The 26,131-nt window shown below is 34.4% G+C and overlaps 1 protein-coding gene across 1 annotated transcript in view; it reads right to left on the bottom strand.

Moving 5' to 3' along the window:
- Positions 1–7,771: 7,771 nt before the first annotated feature.
- The window catches only part of LOC117317757 (calmodulin-like), a 38,581-nt gene continuing 20,221 nt past the window's right edge, over positions 7,772–26,131 (bottom strand). Inside the window, exons 2-5 of the mRNA XM_033872671.1 lie at positions 19,145–19,239; positions 13,121–13,286; positions 8,403–8,681; positions 7,772–8,357 (exon numbers count right to left, since the gene is read on the bottom strand). Coding sequence (XP_033728562.1) covers positions 8,427–8,681; positions 13,121–13,286; positions 19,145–19,239 — 516 coding nt within the window. The 3' untranslated portion in view covers positions 7,772–8,357; positions 8,403–8,426. The remainder of the gene's footprint in view (positions 8,358–8,402; positions 8,682–13,120; positions 13,287–19,144; positions 19,240–26,131) is intronic.

The following is a 26,131-nucleotide window of genomic DNA, read 5'->3' on the forward strand; positions in this document are numbered from 1 at the left end:
TCTGTATAAACTATTCTGTATAAACTATTCTGTATAACTATTCTGTATAAACTATTGTGTATAAACTATTCTGTATAAACTATTCTGTACAAACTATTCTGTATAAACTATTCTGTATAAACTATTCTGTATAAACTGTTCTGTATAAACTATTCTGTATAAACTATTCTGTATAAACTATTCTGTATAAACTATTGTGTATAATATAAACTATTCTGTATAAACTATTCTGTATAAACTATCCTGTATAAACTATTCTGTATAAACTATTCTGTACAAACTATTCTGTATAAACTATTGTGTATAAACTATCCTGTATAAACTATTCAGTATAAACTATTCTGTATAAACTATTGTGTATAATATAAACTATTCTGTATAAACTATTGTGTATAAACTATCCTGTATAAACTATTCTGTATAAACCGTTCTGTATAAACTATTGTGTATAAACTATCCTGTATAAACTATTCTGTATAAACCGTTCTGTATAAACTATTGTGTATAAACTATTCTGTATAAACTATTCTGTATAAACTATTGTGTATAAACTATTCTGTATAAACTATTCTGTATAAACTATTGTGTATAAACTATTCTGTATAAACTATTCTGTATAAACTATTGTGTATAAACTATTCTGTATAATATAAACTATTCTGTATAAACTATTCTGTATAAACTATTCTGTATAAACTATTCTGTATAAACTATTCTGTATAATATAAACTATTCTGTATAAAATAGTGTGTATAAACTATCCTGTATAAACTATTGTGTATAAACTATTGTGTATAAACTATTGTGTATAAACTATTCTGTATAAACTATTCGGTATAAACTATTCTGTATAAACAATTCTGTATAAACTATTCTGTATAAACTATTCTGTATAATATAAACTGTTCTGTATAAACTATTCTGTATAAACTGTTCTGTATAAACTATTCTGTATAAACTATTCTGTATAATATAAACTATTCTGTATAAACTATTGTGTATAATATAAACTATTCTGTATAACTATTCTGTATAAACTATTCTGTATAAACTATTCTGTATAATATAAACTATTCTGTATAATATAAACTATTCTGTATAAACTATTCTGCATAAACTATTCTGTATAAACTATTCTGTATAAACTGTTCGGTATAAACTATTCTGTATAAACAATTCTGTATAAACTATTCTGTATAAACTATTCTGTATAAACTATTCTGTATAAACTGTTCTGTATAAACTATTATGTATAATATAAACTATTCTGTATAAACTATTGTGTATAAACTATCCTGTATAAACTATTCTGTATCGACTATTCTGTATAAACTATTCTGTATAAACTATTCTGTATAAACTATTCTGTATAATATAAACTATTCTGTATAAACTATTCTGTATAAACTATTCGGTATAAACTATTCTGTATAATATAAACTATTCTGTATAAACTATTCTGTATAAACTATTCTGTATAAACTATTCTGTATAATATAAACTATTCTGTATAAAATATTGTGTATAAACTATCCTGTATAAACTATTCTGTATAAACTATTGTGTATAAACTATTCTGTATAAACTATTCTGTATAAACTATTCTGTATAAACTATTCGGTATAAACTATTCTGTATAAACTATTCTGTATAAACTATTCTGTATAATATAAACTATTCTGTATAAACTATTCTGTATAAACTATTCTGTATAAACTGTTCTGTATAAACTATTCTGTATAAACTATTCTGTATAATATAAACTATTCTGTATAAACTATTGTGTATAATATAAACTATTCTGTATAACTATTCTGTATAAACTATTGTGTATAAACTATTCTGTATAAACTATTCTGTATAAACAATTGTGTATAAACTATTCTGTATAAACTATTCTGTATAAACTATTCTGTATAAACAAGTCTGTATAAACTATTTTGTATAAACTATTCTGTATAATATAAACTATTCTGTATAAACTATTCTGTATAAACTATTCTATTCTGTATAAACTATTCTGTATAATTTAAAATAATCTGTATAAACTATTCTGTATAAACTATTCTGTATAAACTATTCTGTATAAACTATTCTGTATAATATAAACTATTCTGTATAAACTATTCTGTATAAACTATTCTGTATAAACTATTCTGTATAAACTATTTTGTATAAACTATTCTGTATAAACAAATCTGTATCAACTATTCTGTATAAACTATTCTGTATAATATAAACTATTCTGTATAAACTATTCTGTATAAACTATTCTGTATAAACTATTCTGTATAATATAAACTATTCTGTATAAACTATTCTGTATAAACTATAGTGTATGATATAAACTATTCTGTATAAACTATTGTGTATAAACTATCCTGTATAAACTATTCTGTATCAACTATTCTGTATAAACTATTCTGTATAAACTATTCTGTATAATATAAACTATTCTGTATAAACTATTCTGTATAAACTATTCGGTATAAACTATTCTGTATAATATAAACTATTCTGTATAATCTATTCTGTATAAACTATTCGGTATAAACTATTCTGTATAATATAAACTATTCTGTATAATATAAACTATTCTGTATAAACTATTCTGTATAAACTATTCTGTATAAACTATTCTGTATAAACTATTCTGTATAAACTATTCTGTATAATATAAACTATTCTGTATAAACTATTGTGTATAAACTATCCTGTATAAAACTATTCTGTATAAACTATTGGTGTATAAACTATTCTGTATAAACTATTCTGTATAAACTATTCTGCATAAACTATTCGGTATAAACTATTCTGTATAAACAATTCTGTATAAAACTATCTGTATAAACTATTCTGTATAATATAACTATCTGTAGAAACTATTCTGTATAAACTATTCTGTATAAACTGTTCGGTAGAAATTATTCTGTATAAACTATTCTGTATAATATAAACTATGCTGTATAAACTTATTCTGTATAAACTATTGTGTAGAAACTATTGTGGTATAAACTATTCTAGTATACACTATCTGTAATAAACTATTCTGTATAAAAACAAGTCTGTATAAACTATTCTGTATAAACTATTCTGTATACAACTATTCCTGTATAAACTAAGTCGGTATAATATAACTATTCTGTTATAAACTATTCTGTATAACTATTCTGTATATAAACTAGTGTTCTGTATAAACTATTCTGTAATAAACTATTCGTATAATATAAACTATTGTATAAACTATGTGTATAAATTCTTATAACTATTTTGTATAAAATATTTTATAAAAATTCTGTTAAACTATTCGTATAAATATTCGTATAAACAAATTTGTATAAACATTTGTATAAAACTATTCTGTATAACATTCTGTAAACAATCGGATAAACTATTTTGTAAATTTCTGTTAATTAAAAATTCGTAAACTATCGTATAAAATATTCTATTCTGTAAACATTCTGTAAATTTTTAAAAAAATCGTATAAAATTTCTTTCAAATATTCTGTTCAACATTCTGTATAAACTATTTTGTATAAACTACTGTTAATATAAACTATCTGTATAAAAATATTCTGTAAAACTACATAAAACATTTGAAAACTATTTGTAAAAACTGTTCTGTAAAAATATTTTTATAACCCATTCTGTATTATTAAACTATTCTTAAAAATTTCTGTTAAACATTTTTGAAATAAAAATCTGTATAAACTATTCTGTATAAAACATAGTGAAAAATATAAAATTTCGTTAAACTATTGTGTATAAACTATCCTGTATAAACTATTCTGTTTCAACTATTCTGTATAAACTATTCTGTATAAACTATTCTGTATAAACTATTCTGTATAATATAAACTATTCTGTATAAACTATTCTGTATAAACTATTCGGTATAAACTATTCTGTATAATATAAACTATTCTGTATAAACTATTCTGTATAAACTATTCGGTATAAACTATTCTGTATAATATAAACTATTCTGTATAAACTATTCTGTATAAACTATTCTGTATAAACTATTCTGTATAATATAAACTATTCTGTATAAACTATTGTGTATAAACTATCCTGTATAAACTATTCTGTATAAACTATTGTGTATAAACTATTCTGTATAAACTATTCTGTATAAACTATTCTGCATAAACTATTCGGTATAAACTATTCTGTATAAACAATTCTGTATAAACTATTCTGTATAAACTATTCTGTATAATATAAACTATTCTTTATAAACTATTATGTATAAACTGTTCTGTATAAATTATTCTGTATAAACTATTCTGTATAATATAAACTATTCTGTATAAACTATTCTGTATAAACTATTGTGTATAAACTATTGTGTATAAACTATTCTGTATAAACTATTCTGTATAAACTATTCTGTATAAACAAGTCTGTATAAACTATTCTGTATAAACTATTCTGTATAAACTATTCTGTATAAACAAGTCTGTATAAACTATTCTGTATAAACTATTCTGTATAAACTATTCTGTATAATATAAACTATTCTGTATAAACTATTCTGTATAAACTATTCTGTATAATATAAACTATTCTGTATAAAATATTCTGTATAAACTATTCTGTATCAACTATTCTGTATAAACTATTCTGTATAATATAAACTATTCTGTATAAACTATTCTGTATAAACTATTCTGTATAAACTATTCTGTATAAACTATTCTGTATAAACTGTTCTGTATAAACTATTCTGTATAAACTATTCAGTATTATATAAACTATTCTGTATAAACTATTGTGTATAAACTATCCTGTATAAACTATTCTGTATTAACTATTCTGTATAAACTATTGTGTATAATATAAACTATTCTGTATAAACTATTCTGTATAAACTATTCTGTATAAACTGTTTTGTATAAACTATTGTGTATAATATAAACTATTCTGTATAATCTATTCTGTATAAACTATTCTGTATAAACTATTGTGTATAATATAAACTATTCTGTATAAACTATTCTGTATAAACTGTTTTGTATAAACTATTCTGTATAAACTATTCTGTATGATATAAACTATTCTGTATTAACTATTCTGTATAAACTGTTTTGTATAAACTATTCTGTATAAACTATTCTGTATAAACTATTCTGTATTAACTATTCTGTATAATCTATTCTGTATAAACTATTCTGTATAAACTATTCTGTATGATATAAACTATTCTGTATAAACTATTCTGTATAAACTATTCGGTATAATATAAACTATTCTGTATAAACTATTCTGTATAAACTGTTTTGTATAAACTATTCTGTATGATATAAACTATTCTGTATAAACTATTCTGTATAAACCGTTCTGTATAATATAAACTATTCTGTATAAACTATTCTGTATAAACTATTCTGTATAAACTATTCTGTATAAACTATTCTGTATAAACTATTATGTATAAACTATTCTGTATAAGCTATTCTGTATAAACTATTGTGTATAAACTATTCTGTATAAACCGTTCTGTATAAACTATTGTGTATAAACTATTCTGTATAAACTGTTCTGTATAAACTATTCTGTATAAACTGTTCTGTATAAACTGTTCTGTATAAACTATTCTGTATAAACTATTCTGTATAAACCGTTCTGTATAAACCGTTCTGTATAAACTATTGTGTATAAACTATTCTGTATAAACTGTTCTGTATAAACTATTCTGTATAAACTGTTCTGTATAAACTGTTCTGTATAAACTATTCTGTATAAACTATTCTGTAAATGTATCCAATATACCGATATGGAGTCACGCAATATAATTCAAACATCCATTTTAGATTTCGTCATAACTTTTTGAAGTCGAATCCGGTCAAAATACCACATTAGCAACTTGTATAAATAGTTTGTTATATTACGGCTAGAAAAAGAGGGGGAAAATACCATCTGCAACAATGTGAAGTGCAAATCACATATACGAAATTCAAAGAGTTCGGACATGAAAGAAAAGTAAAAGCGCAAACAATTGCATTGGACTTTTATCAAAACATATTGAGGTTTGAGAGAGTCCTTAAACGCCAATGCCCTAGTTTGAGGAAGACGTTATCGAGTTTTTGCTTTGACATTTTTTTTTTAATTATTTCTATGAATGCCCGGACAAACCCTCAAAACCCAATCTGAATGAGTCTACTCCGGGCAGAATGAGAATAGAATGCTCAGAATGTGAAGTTGGCTAGAAACCCAATCCAATTAGAATTCCTCGATATACTCCCGTCCAGTCTGGTCATGGCGAGTTGACCCCAAAACGACAGGCGAGTCACAGCGAGTCGTTACTAAGTCCTCTAATTGGCCATCCTGAGGACAATCATTGATTCGAGCAGCATCGTTACAATAAAAGATCAATCGCTGTCCTTGGTAAATTTTCAAACAAAGCGATATATAATATACAATATGTAGCCTGTCATATATCTCTATTGTCCCTTTACAATGATATTAATACATTTTTGCAGTTATAATATAATTTCCCCTTAAACACGGATTTACTCTTTGTAATACGACGCACTCTCTATCATGGAACCATAGAATTATTTGTATAGTGTGTATAAAACAGTATGACAGTGTTAAACTATGCAATGATATGATACGCGTTCAGAACATAAACGTACCGGAAGCTGGATGTTGATGTATTAGGTACCGGAAACTGGATGTTGATGTATTAGATAAGGAATGTGTGTATACCGGAAGATGGATGTTGATGTATTAGGTAAGGAATGTGTGTATACCGGAAGCTGGATGTTGATGCATTAGATAAGGAATGTGTGTATACCGGAAGCTGGATGTTGATGCATTAGATAAGGAATGTGTGTATACCGGAAGCTGGGTGTTGATGTATTAGATAAGGAATGTGTGTATACCGGAAGATGGATGTTGATGTATTAGGTAAGGAATGTGTGTATACCGGAAGCTGGATGTTGATGCATTAGATAAGGAATGTGTTTATACCGGAAGCTGGATGTTGATGTATTAGATAAGGAATGCGTGTATACCGGAAGCTGGATGTTGATGTATTAGATAAGGAATGTGTGTATACCGGGAGCTAGAGGTTGATGTATTATATAAGGAATATGTGTATACCGGAAGTTTGATGTTGATGTATTAGATAAGGAATGTGTGTATACCGGAAGTTTGATGTTAATGTATTAGATAAGGAATGTGTGCATACCGGAAGTTTGATGTTGATGTATTATATAAGGAATGTGTGTATACCGGAAGTTTGATGTTGATGTATTAGATGAGGAATGTGTGTATACCGGAAGTTTGATGTTGATGTATTAGATAAGGAATGTGTGTAAACCGGAAGCTGGATGTTGATATATTAGATGAGGAATGTTTGTATACCCGATCTGGATGTTGATGTATTAGATAAGGAATGTGTGTATACCAGAAGCTGGATGTTGATGCATTAGATAAGGAATGTGTGTATACCGGAAGCTGGATGTTGATGCATTAGATAAGGAATGTGTGTATACCGGAAGCTGGATGTTGATGCATTAGATAAGGAATGTGTGTATACCGAAAGCTGGGTGTTGATGTATTAGATAAGGAATGTGTGTATACCGGAAGCTGGATGTTGATGCATTAGATAAGGAATGTGTGTATACCGGAAGCTGGATGTTGATGCATTAGATAAGGAATGTGTGTATACCGGAAGCTGGATGTTGATGCATTAGATAAGGAATGTGTGTATACCGGAAGCTGGATATTGATGTATTAGATAAAAAGAAAACTAAAGATATTCTTGTGACAAATTTAGTTTTAATCACAATGGTAATAAATAGCCTGTATAGTATGTTAAGTATATTACATTAAAATAAATAGTGGTCGGAGCAAACGTATACACGTCCTGTTCCCAGTGGAAGGATGTGGTTATGTCATTCGTTTAGTTAACGACATGTTGTTACAGTAACGAGGCTATAGAGCACACTGGGAAGGTCGCTACCTCTAACAATCGTGTTAGAGCGACACCATTTATCTTCCTTATATAGCCAGTACCTATCTCCCACTGGAATCCTGTTATATTAGTATGTAATAACAATCGTAGATTATCAGTCCTTCCCTAACAGATGATCCACCACCTCAGTACAATGCTGATAACTGTATCTAACTTCCGGTTGTACGGACATGTATCAACAATGTGTAAAGGACAGTTACGACAATTCGTAGACATTAGAATAATAACTTAATCTACCTCGTAAAGGACGCACATCAAGCTTATCACATGTAATTTATGATTAGTCTGGTATGCAGTGGAAGCTACTACTTGTGTAATACTACTTTCACTATAGATAATGGTTACGTTATACCGGAATACACAACAAAGATCACTATAGATAATGGTTACGTTATACCGGAATACACAACAAAGAATATGTCTGTTTTCTCCGTACGTTTCATTTTTTCTGAACGCTTTCGTAAAATCGACAGAACTCCTCGTAACTAACAGATGTTCCTTTACACCATTTCACCAGCAGAGACGATATGGTCGTTGCCTGGATACTAAGCTCCTCGTCAGATTTTATTCCCGCTAACATCTCGTCCTTCGTGAGACTTCCACTGTTATCTTTATCCAACTTTTGGAAAGTCATGCGCATGACGGAAGAGGTTTGTCTCATCCCCCAGATGTCAAGGAACTCCTCATATGAAATCTGTAACAAAACAAGTAAATCTCAAAATATGTTACAACTATCAAATATCTGTCAGACCGCTATACCGACCATAATATGTTACAACTATCAAATATCTGTCAGACCGCTATACCGACCATAATATGTTATAACTATCAAATATCTGTAATACCGCTATACGGCCATAATATGTTACAACTATCAAATATCTGTAATACCGCTATACCGACCATAATATGTTATAACTATCAAATATCTGTAATACCGCTATACGGCCATAATATGTTACAACTATCAAATATCTGTCAGACCGCTATACCGACCAAAATATGTTATAACTATCAAATATCTGTAATACCGCTATACGGCCATAATCATACAGACTTCTATCTGTAATACCGCTATACCGACCATAATCATACAGACTTCTATCTGTAATACCGCTATACCGACCATAATCATACAGACTTTTATCTATATACACTGGTATACAGCGTTTTAGGGTAGACAAATCCTAAATAAGGATAATTATTGATTTTACGATAGAGAAATCCTCCATAAAGTTAATTGTGATTTGACATAGAAAGTAGATTCGAGGATATACAACTTTAACAGAGCCCAATGAAGACAGATCATCAGTGAAACATCTCATTGATCATATGAAGAATCAAGGCAGTAATGGTAAGAGGGGTCCGATCCTTCATTTTGATAAGACAAACTCATCACCAACGTAATGTTAGTTGTTATATTCATTACGACCAAGTTTAGCTTCAGCCATTTACCAGCAACGTCTGTTCACGATTGATAATTGAGTAGAGAACTTTAGATTAACTCAAATTAAACATTCAATTTTCTGAAATTGCAAATAGAATATAGTCAAAGGAGGACATAGAGTTAACCATATCGAGGGCTAACACTGGGAATGTCTGGTGTTTCATTTGAACACAAACACACGGTGTCACTTATGTTATCCTCAGTACAGAGTGCAGTGCAGCGGAGACACGACTATTAAGGGAATGCCTTTTAAACCTAATAATATCAAAATTAACTCTAGCACCATCAATGGTCTTAGCAAAGAAGGAATCCCCTAGCGTACTATTTGATGGAAAAAATAAGACCTCAGTCAACGAATTATTGTCACAAAGTTTTTTAGTATTACACCAAAGACGGAGCGCCACACGCTAAGGGGAACATATCTTAATTAAGTCGGAGAAAACATGTAGTGTTAGAAACTCTCCACAGCGTCAGCACTCTACAACATCCGCTTATTATTGGCGTGACTGATTGTTTTCTGTTTTTGTTTTTTTGGTATTTTTGTTTGTGTGTGTTATTTTCTTTTAATCCCTTCCATTTCCTTGACTTCCTAATCATATCTCTTGTGTCTTTCTGATTAAATGACAATACAAACACTAAATGACAATACAAACACTAAATGACAATATGCATATAGGTGTGTCGGTGGTAGAGTTAACTGTTCTAACATGTGGTACTCTATATGGATGTGTTAGGTACATAGAGGTGTGTAGGTGGTAGAGTTAACTGTTCTAACATGTGGTACTCTATATGGATGTGTTAGATACATAGAGGTGTGTCGGTGGTAGAGTTAACTGTTCTAACATGTGGTACTCTATATGGATGTGTTAGATACATAGAGGTGTGTAGGTGGTAGAGTTAACTGTTCTAACATGTGGTACTCTATATGGATGTGTTAGATACATAGAGGTGTGTAGGTGGTAGAGTTAAATGTTCTAACATGTGGTACTCTATATGGATGTGTTAGATACATAGAGGTGTGTAGGTGGTAGAGTTAACTGTTCTAACATGTGGTACTCTATATGGGTGTGTTAGGTACATAGAGGTGTGTAGGTGGTAGAGTTAGAGTTAACTGTTCTAACACGTGGTACTCTATATGGATGTGTTAGATACATAGAGGTGTGTAGGTGGTAGAGTTAGAGTTAACTGTTCTAACACGTGGTACTCTATATGGATGTGTTAGATACATAGAGGTGTGTAGGTGGTAGAGTTAACTGTTCTAACATGTGGTACTCTATATGGATGTGTTAGGTACATAGAGGTGTGTAGGTGGTAGAGTTAACTGTTCTAACATGTGGTACTCTATATGGATGTGTTAGGTACATAGAGGTGTGTAGGTGGTAGAGTTAACTGTTCTAACATGTGGTACTCTATATGGATGTGTTAGATACATAGAGGTGTGTAGGTGGTAGAGTTAACTGTTCTAACATGTGGTACTCTATATGGATGTGTTAGATACATAGAGGTGTGTAGGTGGTAGAGTTAACTGTTCTAACATGTGGTACTCTATATGGATGTGTTAGGTACATAGAGGTGTGTAGGTGGTAGAGTTAACTGTTCTAACATGTGGTACTCTATATGGATGTGTTAGATACATAGAGGTGTGTCGGTGGTAGAGTTAACTGTTCTAACATGTGGTACTCTATATGGATGTGTTAGGTACATAGAGGTGTGTAGGTGGTAGAGTTAACTGTTCTAACATGTGGTACTCTATATGGATGTGTTAGGTACATAGAGGTGTGTAGGTGGTAGAGTTAACTGTTCTAACATGTGGTACTCTATATGGATGTGTTAGATACATAGAGGTGTGTAGGTGGTAGAGTTAACTGTTCTAACATGTGGTACTCTATATGGATGTGTTAGATACATAGAGGTGTGTAGGTGGTAGAGTTAACTGTTCTAACATGTGGTACTCTATATGGATGTGTTAGGTACATAGAGGTGTGTAGGTGGTAGAGTTAACTGTTCTAACATGTGGTACTCTATATGGATGTGTTAGGTACATAGAGGTGTGTAGGTGGTAGAGTTAACTGTTCTAACATGTGGTACTCTATATGGATGTGTTAGATACATAGAGGTGTGTCGGTGGTAGAGTTAACTGTTCTAACATGTGGTACTCTATATGGATGTGTTAGGTACATAGAGGTGTGTAGGTGGTAGAGTTAACTGTTCTAACATGTGGTACTCTATATGGATGTGTTAGGTACATAGAGGTGTGTAGGTGGTAGAGTTAACTGTTCTAACATGTGGTACTCTATATGGATGTGTTAGGTACATAGAGGTGTGTAGGTGGTAGAGTTAACTGTTCTAACATGTGGTACTCTATATGGATGTGTTAGGTACATAGAGGTGTGTAGGTGGTAGAGTTAACTGTTCTAACATGTGGTACTCTATATGGATGTGTTAGGTACATAGAGGTGTGTAGGTGGTAGAGTTAACTGTTCTAACATGTGGTACTCTATATGGATGTGTTAGATACATAGAGGTGTGTAGGTGGTAGAGTTAACTGTTCTAACATGTGGTACTCTATATGGATGTGTTAGATACATAGAGGTGTGTAGGTGGTAGAGTTAACTGTTCTAACATGTGGTACTCTATATGGATGTGTTAGATACATAGAGGTGTGTCGGTGGTAGAGTTAACTGTTCTAACATGTGGTACTCTATATGGATGTGTTAGGATACATAGAGGTGTGTAGGTGGTAGAGTTAACTGTTCTAACATGTGGTACTCTATATGGACGTGTTAGATACATAGAGGTGTGTAGGTGGTAGAGTTAACTGTTCTAACATGTGGTACTCTATATGGATGTGTTAGATACATAGAGGTGTGTAGGTGGTAGAGTTAACTGTTCTAACATGTGGTACTCTATATGGATGTGTTAGATACATAGAGGTGTGTAGGTGGTAGAGTTAACTGTTCTAACATGTGGTACTCTATATGGATGTGTTAGATACATAGAGGTGTGTAGGTGGTAGAGTTAACTGTTCTAACATGTGGTACTCTATATGGATGTGTTAGGTACATAGAGGTGTGTAGGTGGTAGAGTTAACTGTTCTAACATGTGGTACTCTATATGGATGTGTTAGGTACATAGAGGTGTGTAGGTGGTAGAGTTAACTGTTCTAACATGTGGTACTCTATATGGATGTGTTAGATACATAGAGGTGTGTAGGTGGTAGAGTTAACTGTTCTAACATGTGGTACTCTATATGGATGTGTTAGGTACATAGAGGTGTGTAGGTGGTAGAGTTAGAGTTAACTGTTACATTCAACACGTTAGTTTTGTATTGAATTACATATTTTATATCATAAAATGCCATTCGTTATTCGATAACATTATCTAAACAGTACAAATACTTGCTTTGTATTCCACAACCTTACTTATCCCATCAAGCAATAATTTACCAAATACTATATACTAAGAAAATAGTTGCATCACATTGTAGAAAATGACTTGAAGTGAAAAAGCAAAAACAAAAAATCTTATGAGATGTACAATGAACTTAAAGCGATCTGCTATAGGATCGTTGGCAAATACCAGCAAAGTCTATAATAAAGTTGTCACAAACTCGGCACAAAACTACACCTATCAATTTATACAATAGTCAGCGTTTGAAAAAAAAAAAAAAAAAAAAACTATTTAACCTTTTTATCGGCATCGTTGGTGATTGCTAACAGCATTTCTGATATTTTCTCTGCCGTTACATTTAAGCCCACGTCTTCGCTTGCTGCTTTCAAGATTTCTTCTCTGTTGAGGAACCCGCTGCCGTCTGCGTCAATTTTTTTAAATGCACGCCTTAGAACCAGTATCCTGAACAAAAACACAATATATACATATAGATATGAATATAATAATAAAAAAAAACTCGACAACTGACTTTCTCCATGTGAAAGTAAGAATAAAGATATATACATTTCTAGTAACGCGATGATGATGATGACGATGATGATGACGATGATGATGATGATGATGATGATGATGATGATGATGATGATCTGTTGTTTAGTGTCTAGAGACATTACGTCCACCCCGTTCTGACATGTCTAGAGACATTACGTCCACCCCGTTCTGACATGTCTAGAGACAATACACCCTCCCCATTTTGACATGTCTAGAGACAATACACCCTCCCCATGCTGACATGTCTAGAGACAATACACCCTCCCCATGCTGACATGTCTAGAGACATTACGTCCTCCCCGTTCTGTCATGTCTAGAGACAATACACCCTCCCCGTTCTGACATGTCTAGAGACAATACACCCTCCCCATTTTGACATGTCTAGATACAATACACCCTCCCCATTCTGACATGTCTAGAGACATTACGTCCTCCCCGTTCTGACATGTCTAGAGACACTACGTCCTCCCCGTTCTGACATGTCTAGAGACAATACACCCTCCGCGTTCTGACATGTCTAGAGACACTACGTCCTCCCCGTTCTGACATGTCTAGATACAATACACCCTCCCCGTTCTGACATGTCTAGAGACAATACACCCTCCCCGTTCTGACATGTCTAGAGACAATACGTCCTCCCCATTCTGACATGTCTAGAGACATTACGTCCTCCCCATTCTGACATGTCTAGAGACAATACACCCTCCCGTTCTGACATGTCTAGAGACATACACCCTCCCCGTTCTGACATGTCTAGAGACAGTACGTCCTCCCCGTTCTGACATGTCTAGAGACAATACACCCTCCCCGTTCTGACATGTCTAGATACAATACACCCTCCCCGTTCTGACATGTCTAGAGACATTACGTCCTCCCCATTCTGACATGTCTAGAGACATTACGTCCTCCCAGTTCTGACATGTCTAGAGACATTACGTCCTCCCCGTTCTGACATGTCTAGAGACAATACACCCTCCCCATTCTGACATGTCTAGAGACAATACACCCTCCCCATTCTGACATGTCTAGAGACATTACGTCCTCCCCGTTCTGACATGTCTAGAGACATTACGTCCTCCCCATTCTGACATGTCTAGAGACAATACACCCTCCCCGTTCTGACATGTCTAGAGACAATACACCCTCCCCGTTCTGACATGTCTAGATACAATACACCCTCCCCTAGAATTACGTCCTCCCGTTCTGAAATGTCTAGAGACAATACACCCTCCCCGTTCTGACATGTCTATAGACAATACACCCTCCCCATTCTGACATGTCTAGAGACAATACACCCCTCCCCGTTCTGACATGTCTAGAGACAATACACCCTCCCCGTTCTGACATGTCTAGAGACAATACACCCTCCCCGTTCTGACATGTCTAGTGACAATACACCCTCCCCGTTCTGACATGTCTAGATACAATACACCCTCCCCATTTTGACATGTCTAGAGACAATACACCCTCCCCGTTCTGACATGTCTAGAGACAGTACGTCCACCCCGTTCTGACATGTCTAGAGACTATACACCCTCCCGTTCTGACATGTCTAGAGACAATACACCCTCCCCATTTTGACATGTCTAGAGACAATACACCCTCCCCGTTCTGACATGTCTAGATACAATACACCCCTCCCCGTTCTGACATGTCTAGATACAATACACCCTCCCCATTTTGACATGTCTAGAGACAATACACCCTCCCCATGCTGACATGTCTAGAGACATTACGTCCTCCCCGTTCTGTCATGTCTAGAGACAATACACCCTCCCCATTCTGACATGTCTAGAGGCAATACGTCCTCCCCGTTCTGACATGTCTAGAGACAATACACCCTCCCCATTTTGACATGTCTAGAGACAATACACCCCTCCCCGTTCTGACATGTCTAGAGACAATACACCTCCCCGTTCTGAAATGTCTAGAGACAATACACCCTCCCCGTTCTGACATGTCTAGAGACAATACACACTCCCAGTTCTGACATGTCTTGAGACAATACACCCTCCCGGTTCTGACATGCCTGGAGACAATACACCCTCCCCATTTTGACATGTCTAGATACAATACACCCTCCCCATTCTGACATGTCTTGAGACAATACACCCTCCCCGTTCTGTCATGTCTAGAGACAATACATCCTCCCCATTCTGACATGTCTAGAGGCAATACGTCCTCCCCGTTCTGACATGTCTAGAGACAATACATCCTCCCCATTTTGACATGTCTAGAGACAATACACCCCTCCCCGTTCTGACATGTCTAGAGACAATACACCCTCCCCGTTCTGACATGTCTAGATACAATACACCCTCCCCGTTCTGACATGTCTAGAGACAATACACACTCCCAGTTCTGACATGTCTAGAGACAATACACCCTCCCCGTTCTGACATGTCTAGATACAATACACCCTCCCCGTTCTGACATGTCTAGAGACAATACACCCTCCCCGTTCTGACATGTCTAGAGACAATACACCCTCCCCATTTTGACATGTCTAGATACAATACACCCTCCCCATTCTGACATGTCTAGAGACATAACGTCCTCCCCATTCTGACATGTCTAGAGACAATACACCCTCCCCATTCTGACATGTCTAGAGACATTACAGAATTTCTAGGGGTGAATCATTGCGTACTTCTACCAATTCGTATTTAATCTATCAAGACATTTTAAATAACACATTGTATCATTTTCTTATCAATACAATGTTTCATTTTTCTCTCCATTCCTCTATGTCAGTCAACTGATATTTTATATCTATCGTTTGGTTTATTACGGATCATAAAACAACGAGCTTGGACATATCGATGGATATTTCAGATTTTAGTTTTTAGATGAAAGGCGAAATTAAAATCAATTGTAATTTCCCGGGATTTCATGTCGCCATCAAAGCTGATGTTAAATGTCAGCTACTCCACGTCGCATCAAACCTACAAAATTTCTAACAAGCTGCGAAAATGGTGCTATTAAATAAATTGCTCAGGCAGGATTGATTTCCTAAACACACGATCGATAACCTCCAAACCAATAAGATAGAAAGGAATAAATGAAAAGAAAATTAATAAATATGCTATAACATGCCTTCGGTGTACGTATCAAGTTGATTAAAACACTTCGTCCCTGTATTAGACATCTGACTATAGAGTAAAATGGCCGTCGACAACTCAAGGTGTGCCATTTCGTTAATTTACTTTTGTTTTTCAGTTTACTTTATAGTTTAATCTTGTATTTGTTGGTCCAATGATTAATATGTCATCAATGTTAACTGGTATTACTGAGTTATCCTACTTTATCTATATTTATTGTAGTGACGTATTTGTAGATTAGTCAGTACGATGGTATTACTGAGTTATCCTACTTTATCTATATTTATTGTAGTGACGTATTTGTAGATTAGTCAGTACGATGGTATTACTGAGTTATCCTACTTTATCTATATTTATTGTAGTGACGTATTTGTAGATTAGTCAGTACGATGGTATTACTGAGTTATCCTACTTTATCTATATTTATTGTAGTGATGGATTTGTAGATTAGTCAGTACGATGGTATTACTGAGTTATCCTACTTTATCTATATTTATTGTAGTGACGTATTTGTAGATTAGTCAGTACGATGGTATTACTGCGTTATCCTACTTTATCTATATTTATTGTAGTGATGGATTTGTAGATTAGTAAGTACGATGGTATTTTATCAATACTAGTGTTAACTGGTATTACTGAGTTATCCTACTTTATCTATATTTATTGTAGTGACGTATTTGTAGATTAGTCAGTACGATGGTATTACTGAGTTATCCTACTTTATCTATATTTATTGTAGTGATGGATTTGTAGATTAGTAAGTACGATGGTATTTTATCAATACTAGTGTTAACTGGTATTACTGAGTTATCCTACTTTATCTATATTTATTGTAGTGATGTATTTGTAGATTAGTAAGTACGGTGGTATTGTATCAATACTAGTGTTAACTGGTATTACTGAGTTATCCTACTTTATCTATATTTATTGTAGTGATGGATTTGTAGATTAGTAAGTACGATGGTATTTTATCAATACTAGTGTTAACTGGTATTACTGAGTTATCCTACTTTATCTATATTTATTGTAGTGATGATTTGTAGATTAGTAAGTACGATGGTATTTTATCAATACTAGTGTTAACTGGTATTACTGAGTTATCCTACTTTATCTATATTTATTGTAGTGATGGATTTGTAGATTAGTAAGTACGATGGTATTTTATCAATACTAGTGTTAACTGGTATTACTGAGTTATCCTACTTTATCTATATTTATTGTAGTGATGGATTTGTAGATTAGTAAGTACGATGGTATTTTATCAATACTAGTGTTAACTGGTATTACTGAGTTATCCTACTTTATCTATATTTATTGTAGTGATGGATTTGTAGATTAGTAAGTACGATGGTATTTTATCAATACTAGTGTTAACTGGTATTACTGAGTTATCCTACTTTATCTATATTTATTGTAGTGATGGATTTGTAGATTAGTAAGTACGATGGTATTTTATCAATACTAGTGTTAACTGGTATTACTGAGTTATCCTACTTTATCTATATTTATTGTAGTGATGGATTTGTAGATTAGTAAGTACGATGGTATTTTATCAATACTAGTGTTAACTGGTATTACTGAGTTATCCTACTTTATCTATATTTTTTGTAGTGATGGATTTGTAGATTAGTCAGTACGGTGGTATTTTATCAATACTAGTGTTAACTGGTATTACTGAGTTATCCTACTTTATCTATATTTTTTGTAGTGATGGATTTGTAGATTAGTCAGTACGATGGTATTTTATCAATACTAGTGTTAACTGGTATTACTGTTGTATACTACATTATATATATATATATAATTATCTATATTTATTGTAGTGATGCATTTGTAGATTAGTAAGTACGATGGTATTTTATCAATACTAGTGTTAACTGGTATTACTGTTGTATACTACATTATATATATATATATAATTATCTATATTTATTGTAGTGATGGATTTGTAGATTAGTCAGTACGGTGGTATTTTATCAATACTAGTGTTAACTGGTATTACTGTTGTATACTACATTATATATATATATATAATTATCTATATTTATTGTAGTGATGGATTTGTAGATTAGTAAGTACGGTGGTATTGTATCAATACTAGTGTTAACTGGTATTACTGTTGTATACTACATTATATATATATATAATTATCTACCCGGTATATTTATTGTAGTGATGGATTTGTAGAGGAGTCAGTACGATGGTATTTATCAATACTAGTGTTAACTGGTATTACTGAGTTATCCTACTTTATCTATATTTATTGTAGTGATGGATTTGTAGATTAGTCAGTACGCTGGTATTTTATCAATACTAGTGTTAACTGGTATTACCGTTGTTTTATTCTTAACCATGTTTACACTATATCGTATTATCGTGATTATTATTGTTTTTTAAGACATCGTGTAGGTGGATCCAAATTAGGTACAACATTACCTGAATTGTAGCGAGTCACATACAAATGTAGGTTACACAACTGTACAACTCTGACGTTCAGGTCGAGGATATAAAAGTTACCTCCCCTAGATCAGCACGGAAACTTCATTTTCCATGTACTAGATGTATTACAAGTTAAATAATTTCATGAATTAGTAAGAACACAGACTATAATTCCATGTGTGCGTATTGTATGTCCGGACAGAAAGTCGGAAGATCACAAACTCTTACTTGAAGTCGACTCTTGGAACACGTGACATCGCTTTCGAAAACTCATTCTTTGATATCTTGTTGTTTTTGTCGGTATCCAATTCGCAGAAAATTTTCTGAAACATGAAAACAAAGATGAGAATAAAGTTTTATACGACACAACAAAATATATCAACAATATAGCATAGCCAAAAATAGATTATACTGCGTCATGCAGCTGTTTGGTCCTAACTAGTGTAAATGATGAACCAAAGTATTGATACACAGGATCAGGGCGTATTCGACTACTGACGGGGAAAACTATCAAAATGTTTACGAGAGATACAGACCTGCTCTAACCCCAAAACTAAACCTTGAGTTGTTGGTATTCTCCATACCAATCGTACTTCACACTTATAGATGTATAACATACGGGTCCATATACATGCAGGTAATATCTCCTTTTTTGTCATAACGAGCACAAAATGGTAATTTCTGGCGGGAAAAATTATAGCTTAGATGTTAATTCGAATGACATACATTCACTATTTAAATTCCAGCCGAGACAGAATCGATCTATATATGACACACATCAAACAAAATTGTCCCATACATCATTATTTTACAAAGAAATTTCTGAGCGATTTTTTTTTATCACGTGGGATCTAAGGTTGTTTGTGTTCTAGCGTTTTTAGCTTGGGTTGTGTTACTTTATTTAGATTGTCCTACGTTTTTAACATTCCATTATATTTAGCTGATATTTCTTGTTATTTATTCACAAACTGTTGTCTATTATGTCGACAGTGGATTGCGAGTTGTGAGACAGATCTGATGTATAATGTTCTCAAACAGCTAAAATAGTATGCAGGCAGAGGTATATATCTGTTCGAGAAGGAAGTATTCTCTAGGTTGGTCACAACTGTATATGTAGCGTAGCAAACGACAGATTTGCAAAGCCCTCCCTGCTTCGCAAACATCTGCCGTGTTCAATATAAAAATTCATCTTGTCATCCTTAACTGATTCCATGTCATGATCGAATTTCATGATTATATGTTAAGGATTCATAACTGTACCTACTGTACGATTAGGGTATAATATATGAAGGTTTTAAAAGCTAACAAGTCAGTGCTGCGTCTATTGTCAATTTAACAAAAGACCTATAACACATATATATGCAAATAAAAAGTACAGCACATCGATTGATTCTGATCATAATACTGATTACTAGTGTACTGTGTTTGGTGTATTGTGTTTGGTGTATTGTGTTTGGTGTATTGTGGTTGGTGTTTGGTGTTTGGTGTATTGTGTTTGGTGTATTGTGTTTGGTGTTTGGTGTATTGTGTTTGGTGTATGGTGTTTGGTGTATTGTGTTTGGTGTATTGTGTTGGTGTTTGGTGTATTGTGTTTGGTGTATTGTGTTTGGTGTATTGTGTTTGGTGTATTGTGTTTGGTGTATTGTGTTTTGTTTTGTTTGTGTTTGGTTGTTTGGTGTTTGTGTTTGGTGTTTTGTGTTTGGTGTTTGGTGTATTGTGTTTGTGTGTATGTACTTTGGTGTTTGTGTTGTTGGTGTCTTGTTTTGTTGTTTGGTGTCTTGTGTTTGGTGTCTTGTGGTTGGTGTTTGGTTTGTCTTGTGTCTTGTTGTTTTGGTTCTTGTGTTTGGTGTTTGTTTGGGTTGGTGTTTGGTGTTTGGTGTCTTGTGTTTGGTCTCTTTGTGTTTGGTGTCTTTTGTGTTTGGTGTCTTGTGTTTTCTGGTGTTGTGGTTCTGGTGTCTTGTGTTTGGTGTCTTGTGTTTGGTGTCTTGGTGTTTTTCCTGTGTTGTGTTTGGTGTCTTGTGTGTTTTGTGTTTTGTGTTTTATGTGTTGTGTTTGGTGTTTTGTGTTTGGTGTTTGTGTTTTATGTGTTGTGTTTGGTGTATTGTGTTTGGTGTTTGTGTTTTATGTGTTGTGTTTGGTGTATTGTGTTTTATGTGTTTGGTGTATTGTGTTTGGTGTTATGTGTTTGGTGTATTGTGTTTGGTGTATTGTGTTTGGTGTTTGGTGTATTGTGTTTGGTGTTTGGTGTATTGTGTTTGGTATTTGGTGTATTGTGGTTGGTGTTTGGTATATTGTTTTTGGTGTATTGTGTTTGGTGTTTGTGTGTTTGGTGTATTGTGTTTGGTGTTTTGTTGTTTGGTGTTCCTGTGTTTTGGTTTTGGTGTTTGTGTTTCTTGTGTTTTTGGTATTTGTGTGTTGTTGTGCTTGTGTTTGTTGTGTCTTTGTGTTTGGTGTATTGTGTTTGGTGTTTGGTGTATCGTGTTTGGTGTTTGGTGTTTGTGTTTGGTGTTTGTGTTTGGTGTATTGTGTTTGTGTTTGGTGTTTGGTGTATCGTGTTTGGTGTTTGGTGTTTGGTGTTTGGTGTATTGTGTTTGGTGTTTGTGTTTTGTGTATTTTGTTTCGTGTTTGTGTGTGGTATATTGTGTTTGGTGTATTGTGTTTGGTGTTTGGTGTGTTTTGTTTGGTGTTTGGTGTTTGGTGTTTGCAGTGTTGTGTTTGGTGTTTGGTTGTTGGTGCACTGTGTTTGGTGTACTGTGTTTGGTGTTTGTGTTTGGTGTTTGGTGTTTGGTATTGTGTTTGGTGTTTGGTTTGGTGTTTGTGTGTTGTGTTTGGTGTTTGGTGTTTTGTGTTTGGTGTATTGTGTTTGTGTTTGGTGTTTGGTGTATTGTGTGACTTTGTGTTTGGTTCTTGTGTTTGGGTTGCGGTGTCTTTTGGTGTTTGGTGTCTTGTGTTTGAGTTCTGTGTTGTTGGTTCTTGTGTTTGGGTTGGTTCGTTGTGTTTGGTGTTTGGTGTATTGTGTTTGTGTTTGGTGTATTGTGTTTGGTGTATTGTGTTTGGTGTTTGGTGTATTGTGATGGGTGTATTGTGTTTAGTGTGTTGTGTTTGGTGTATCGTGTTTGGAGTACCACATCGGTAAGTACTCAGATATCTAAGTCTTAAAACGGAGTTCCACAGCGGTAAGTACTCAGATATCCAGGTGTTCAATCGGAATACCACAGCGGAAAGTACTCATATACCCAGGTGTTAAATCGGAGTACCACATCGGTAATTACTCAGATATCCAAGTGTTTAATCAGAGGACCACATCGGTAAGTAATTAGATATTTAAGTGTTAAATCGGAGTACCACAGCGGAAAGTACTCAGATATCCGAGTGTTAAATCGGAGTACCTCAGCGGTACATACTCAGATATCCAAGTGTTTAATCAGATGACCACATCGGTAAGTAATTAGATATTTAAGTGTTAAATCGGAGTACCACAGCGGTAAGTACTCAGATATCCGAGTGTTAAATCGGAGTACCACATCGGTAATTACTCAGTTATGCAGGTGTTAAATCGGAGTACCACAGCGGTAAGTACTCAGATATCTAAGTGTTAAATCGGAGAACCACAGCGGTAAGTACTCAGATATCCAGGTGTTAAATCGGAGTACCACATCGGTAAGTACTCAGATATCCAAGTGTTAAATCGGAGTACCACAGCGGTAAGTACTCAGATATCTAAGTGTTAAATCGGAGTACCACATCGGTAAGTACTCAGATATCTAAGTGTTAAATCGGAGTACCACAGCGGTAAGTACTCAGATATCCAAGTGTTAAATCGGAGTACCACAGCGGTAAGTACTCAGATATCCAGGTGTTAAATCGGAGTACCACAGCGGTAAGTACTCAGATATCCAGGTGTTAAATCGGAGTACCACAGCGGTAAGTACTCAGATCTGCAAGTGTTAAATCGAAGAACCACAGCGGTAAGTACTCAGATATATAAGTGTTAAATCGGAGAACCACAGCGGTAAGTACTCAGATATCCAGGTGTTAAATCGGAGTACCACATCGGTAAGTACTCAGATATCCAAGTGTTAAATCGGAGTACCATAGCGGTAAGTACTCAGATATCTAAGTGTTAAATCGGAGTACCACATCGGTAAGTACTCAGATATCTAAGTGTTAAATCGGAGTACCACAGCGGTAAGTACTCAGATATCCAGGTGTTAAATCGGAGTACCACAGCGGTAAGTACTCAGATATCCAGGTGTTAAATCGGAGTACCACATCGGTAAGTACTCAGTTATCCAGGTGTTAAATCGGAGAACCACATCGGTAAGTACTCAGATCTGCAAGTGTTAAATCGGAGTACCACATCGGTAAGTACTCAGATATCCAGGTGTTAAATCGGAGTACCACAGCGGTAAGTACTCAGATCTGCAGGTGTTAAATCGAAGAACCACAGCGGTAAGTACTCAGATATCCAGGTGTTAAATCGGAGTACCACAGCGGTTAGTACTCAGATATCCAGGTGTTAAATCGGAGTACCACAGCGGTACGTATTCAGATATTCAAGTGTTTAATCAGAGGACCACAGCGGTAAGTACTCAGATATCTAGGTGTTAAATCGGAGTACCACAGCGGTAAGTACTCAGATATCCAGGTGTTAAATCGGAGTACCACATCGGTAAGTACTCAGATATCTAAGTGTTAAATCGGAGTACCACAGCGGAAAGTACTCAGATATCCAGGTGTTAAATCGGAGTACCACAGCGGTACGTATTCAGATATTCAAGTGTTTAATCAGAGGACCACATCGGTAAGTATTTAGATATTTAAGTGTTAAATCGGAGTACCACAGCGGAAAGTACTCAGATATCCGAGTGTTAAATCGGAGTACCTCAGCGGTACATACTCAGATATCCAAGTGTTTAATCAGAGGACCACATCGGTAAGTAATTAGATATTTAAGTGTTAAATCGGAGTACCACAGCGGTAAGTACTCAGATATCCGAGTGTTAAATCGGAGTACCACATCGGTAATTACTCAGTTATGCAGGTGTTAAATCGGAGAACCACAGCGGTAAGTACTCAGATATCTAAGTGTTAAATCGGAGAACCACAGCGGTAAGTACTCAGATATCCAGGTGTTAAATCGGAGTACCACATCGGTAAGTACTCAGATATCCAAGTGTTAAATCGGAGTACCACAGCGGTAAGTACTCAGATATCTAAGTGTTAAATCGGAGTACCACATCGGTAAGTACTCAGATATCTAAGTGTTAAATCGGAGTACCACAGCGGTAAGTACTCAGATATCCAGGTGTTAAATCGGAGTACCACAGCGGTAAGTACTCAGATATCCAGGTGTTAAATCGGAGTACCACAGCGGTAAGTACTCAGATCTGCAAGTGTTAAATCGAAGAACCACAGCGGTAAGTACTCAGATATCTAAGTGTTAAATCGGAGTACCACAGCGGTAAGTACTCAGATATCCAGGTGTTAAATCGGAGTACCACAGCGGTAAGTACTCAGATATCCAGGTGTTAAATCGGAGTACCACATCGGTAAGTACTCAGTTATCCAGGTGTTAAATCGGAGAACCACATCGGTAAGTACTCAGATCTGCAAGTGTTAAATCGGAGTACCACATCGGTAAGTACTCAGATATCCAGGTGTTAAATCGGAGTACCACAGCGGTAAGTACTCAGATCTGCAGGTGTTAAATCGAAGAACCACAGCGGTAAGTACTCAGATATCCAGGTGTTAAATCGGAGTACCACAGCGTTAAGTACTCAGATATCCAGGTGTTAAATCGGAGTACCACATCGGTAAGTACTCAGATATCTAAGTGTTAAATCGGAGTACCACAGCGGAAAGTACTCAGATATCCAGGTGTTAAATCGGAGTACCACAGCGGTACGTATTCAGATATTCAAGTGTTTAATCAGAGGACCACATCGGTAAGTATTTAGATATCTAAGTGTTAAATCGGAGTACCACAGCGGTAAGTACTCAGATATCCAGGTGTTAAATCGGAGTACCACGGCGGTAAGTACTCAGATATCTAAGTGTTAAATCGGAGTACCACATCGGTAAGTACTCAGATCTGCAAGTGTTAAATCGGAGTACCACAGCGGTAAGTTCTCAGATATCTAAGTGTTAAATCGGAGTACCACAGCGGTAAGTACTCAGATATCCAGGTGTTAAATCGGAGTACCACATCGGTAAATACTCAGATATCCAATTTGAATAATGTAAAGTATAGGATACATTAAGGATAGGACCTCTATTAACTCCCATTGTTGTGATATTTTGATTGTAGCTGTACATTATTGTATGTGTTACTGACTAGGAATGTCAATCGAACACATCCTTTACCAACAGGTTAAACATAGAATGTCCGTTATAATTTTAAGCCTAACGTCAACAGCTGTTTTTATCACGAAGCTGTTTTAACAAAATTCTAGCGGCAGTGATATCTCCCATTTTAGCACCACATATGCTTGGAATCTGTGCTCAGATAAGACCTGGTTTGTATTCACTGATGACGAGCTGTTGAGATTATACTCACAGCACAAAGTGCCCGTGTATGTTATCTTCATTGAATTATCAAAAAAAAAGTTGACTTCACGTGAAGTTTAAGGATGACGCGCGTGACTGCATGTGAGTTTTAAGGATGACGCACGATGGGCGGCGTTGGTTGAGAGCACTCGAACTATTCCTTAATTGAACAATAATGTACAGTTTAAAATGAAGTTAAATTAAATGGACTAGGCAGTTGGTGGTGATTCGGTTAGGGAGCCATTATATTTTGTGTAGAGTGGCTATTTTCATCAGAACTAGACCTTTTTATTATTTTAGATCGGTCAGGTTTTTATGGATTTTTTTCATCCTTACTATTTGATAATGTATTTCAAATGAAAATCTTTCAAATTATCAAATATTAATACCAATTAATTCCAACCGTAAGATACAAGTATAATTAATTTGAAAGGTTGTACCGCTTTATCATATACACTGTAGTCGTCTCAAAGCGGTTCACAAATCATCGTTCTTGGGCAACGGTTTGTTTTTGTTTAACGTCCTATTAACAGCCAGGGTCATTTAAGGACGTGCCAGGTTTTGGAGGTGGAGGAAAGCCGGAGTACCCGGGGAAAAACCACCGGCCTACGGTCAGTACCTGGCAACTGTCCCACGTAGGTTTCGAACTCGCAACCCAGAGGTGGA

This window comes from Pecten maximus, chromosome 19 (genome assembly GCF_902652985.1).
Source record: "Pecten maximus chromosome 19, xPecMax1.1, whole genome shotgun sequence".
Lineage (NCBI taxonomy): Eukaryota > Metazoa > Mollusca > Bivalvia > Pectinida > Pectinidae > Pecten > Pecten maximus.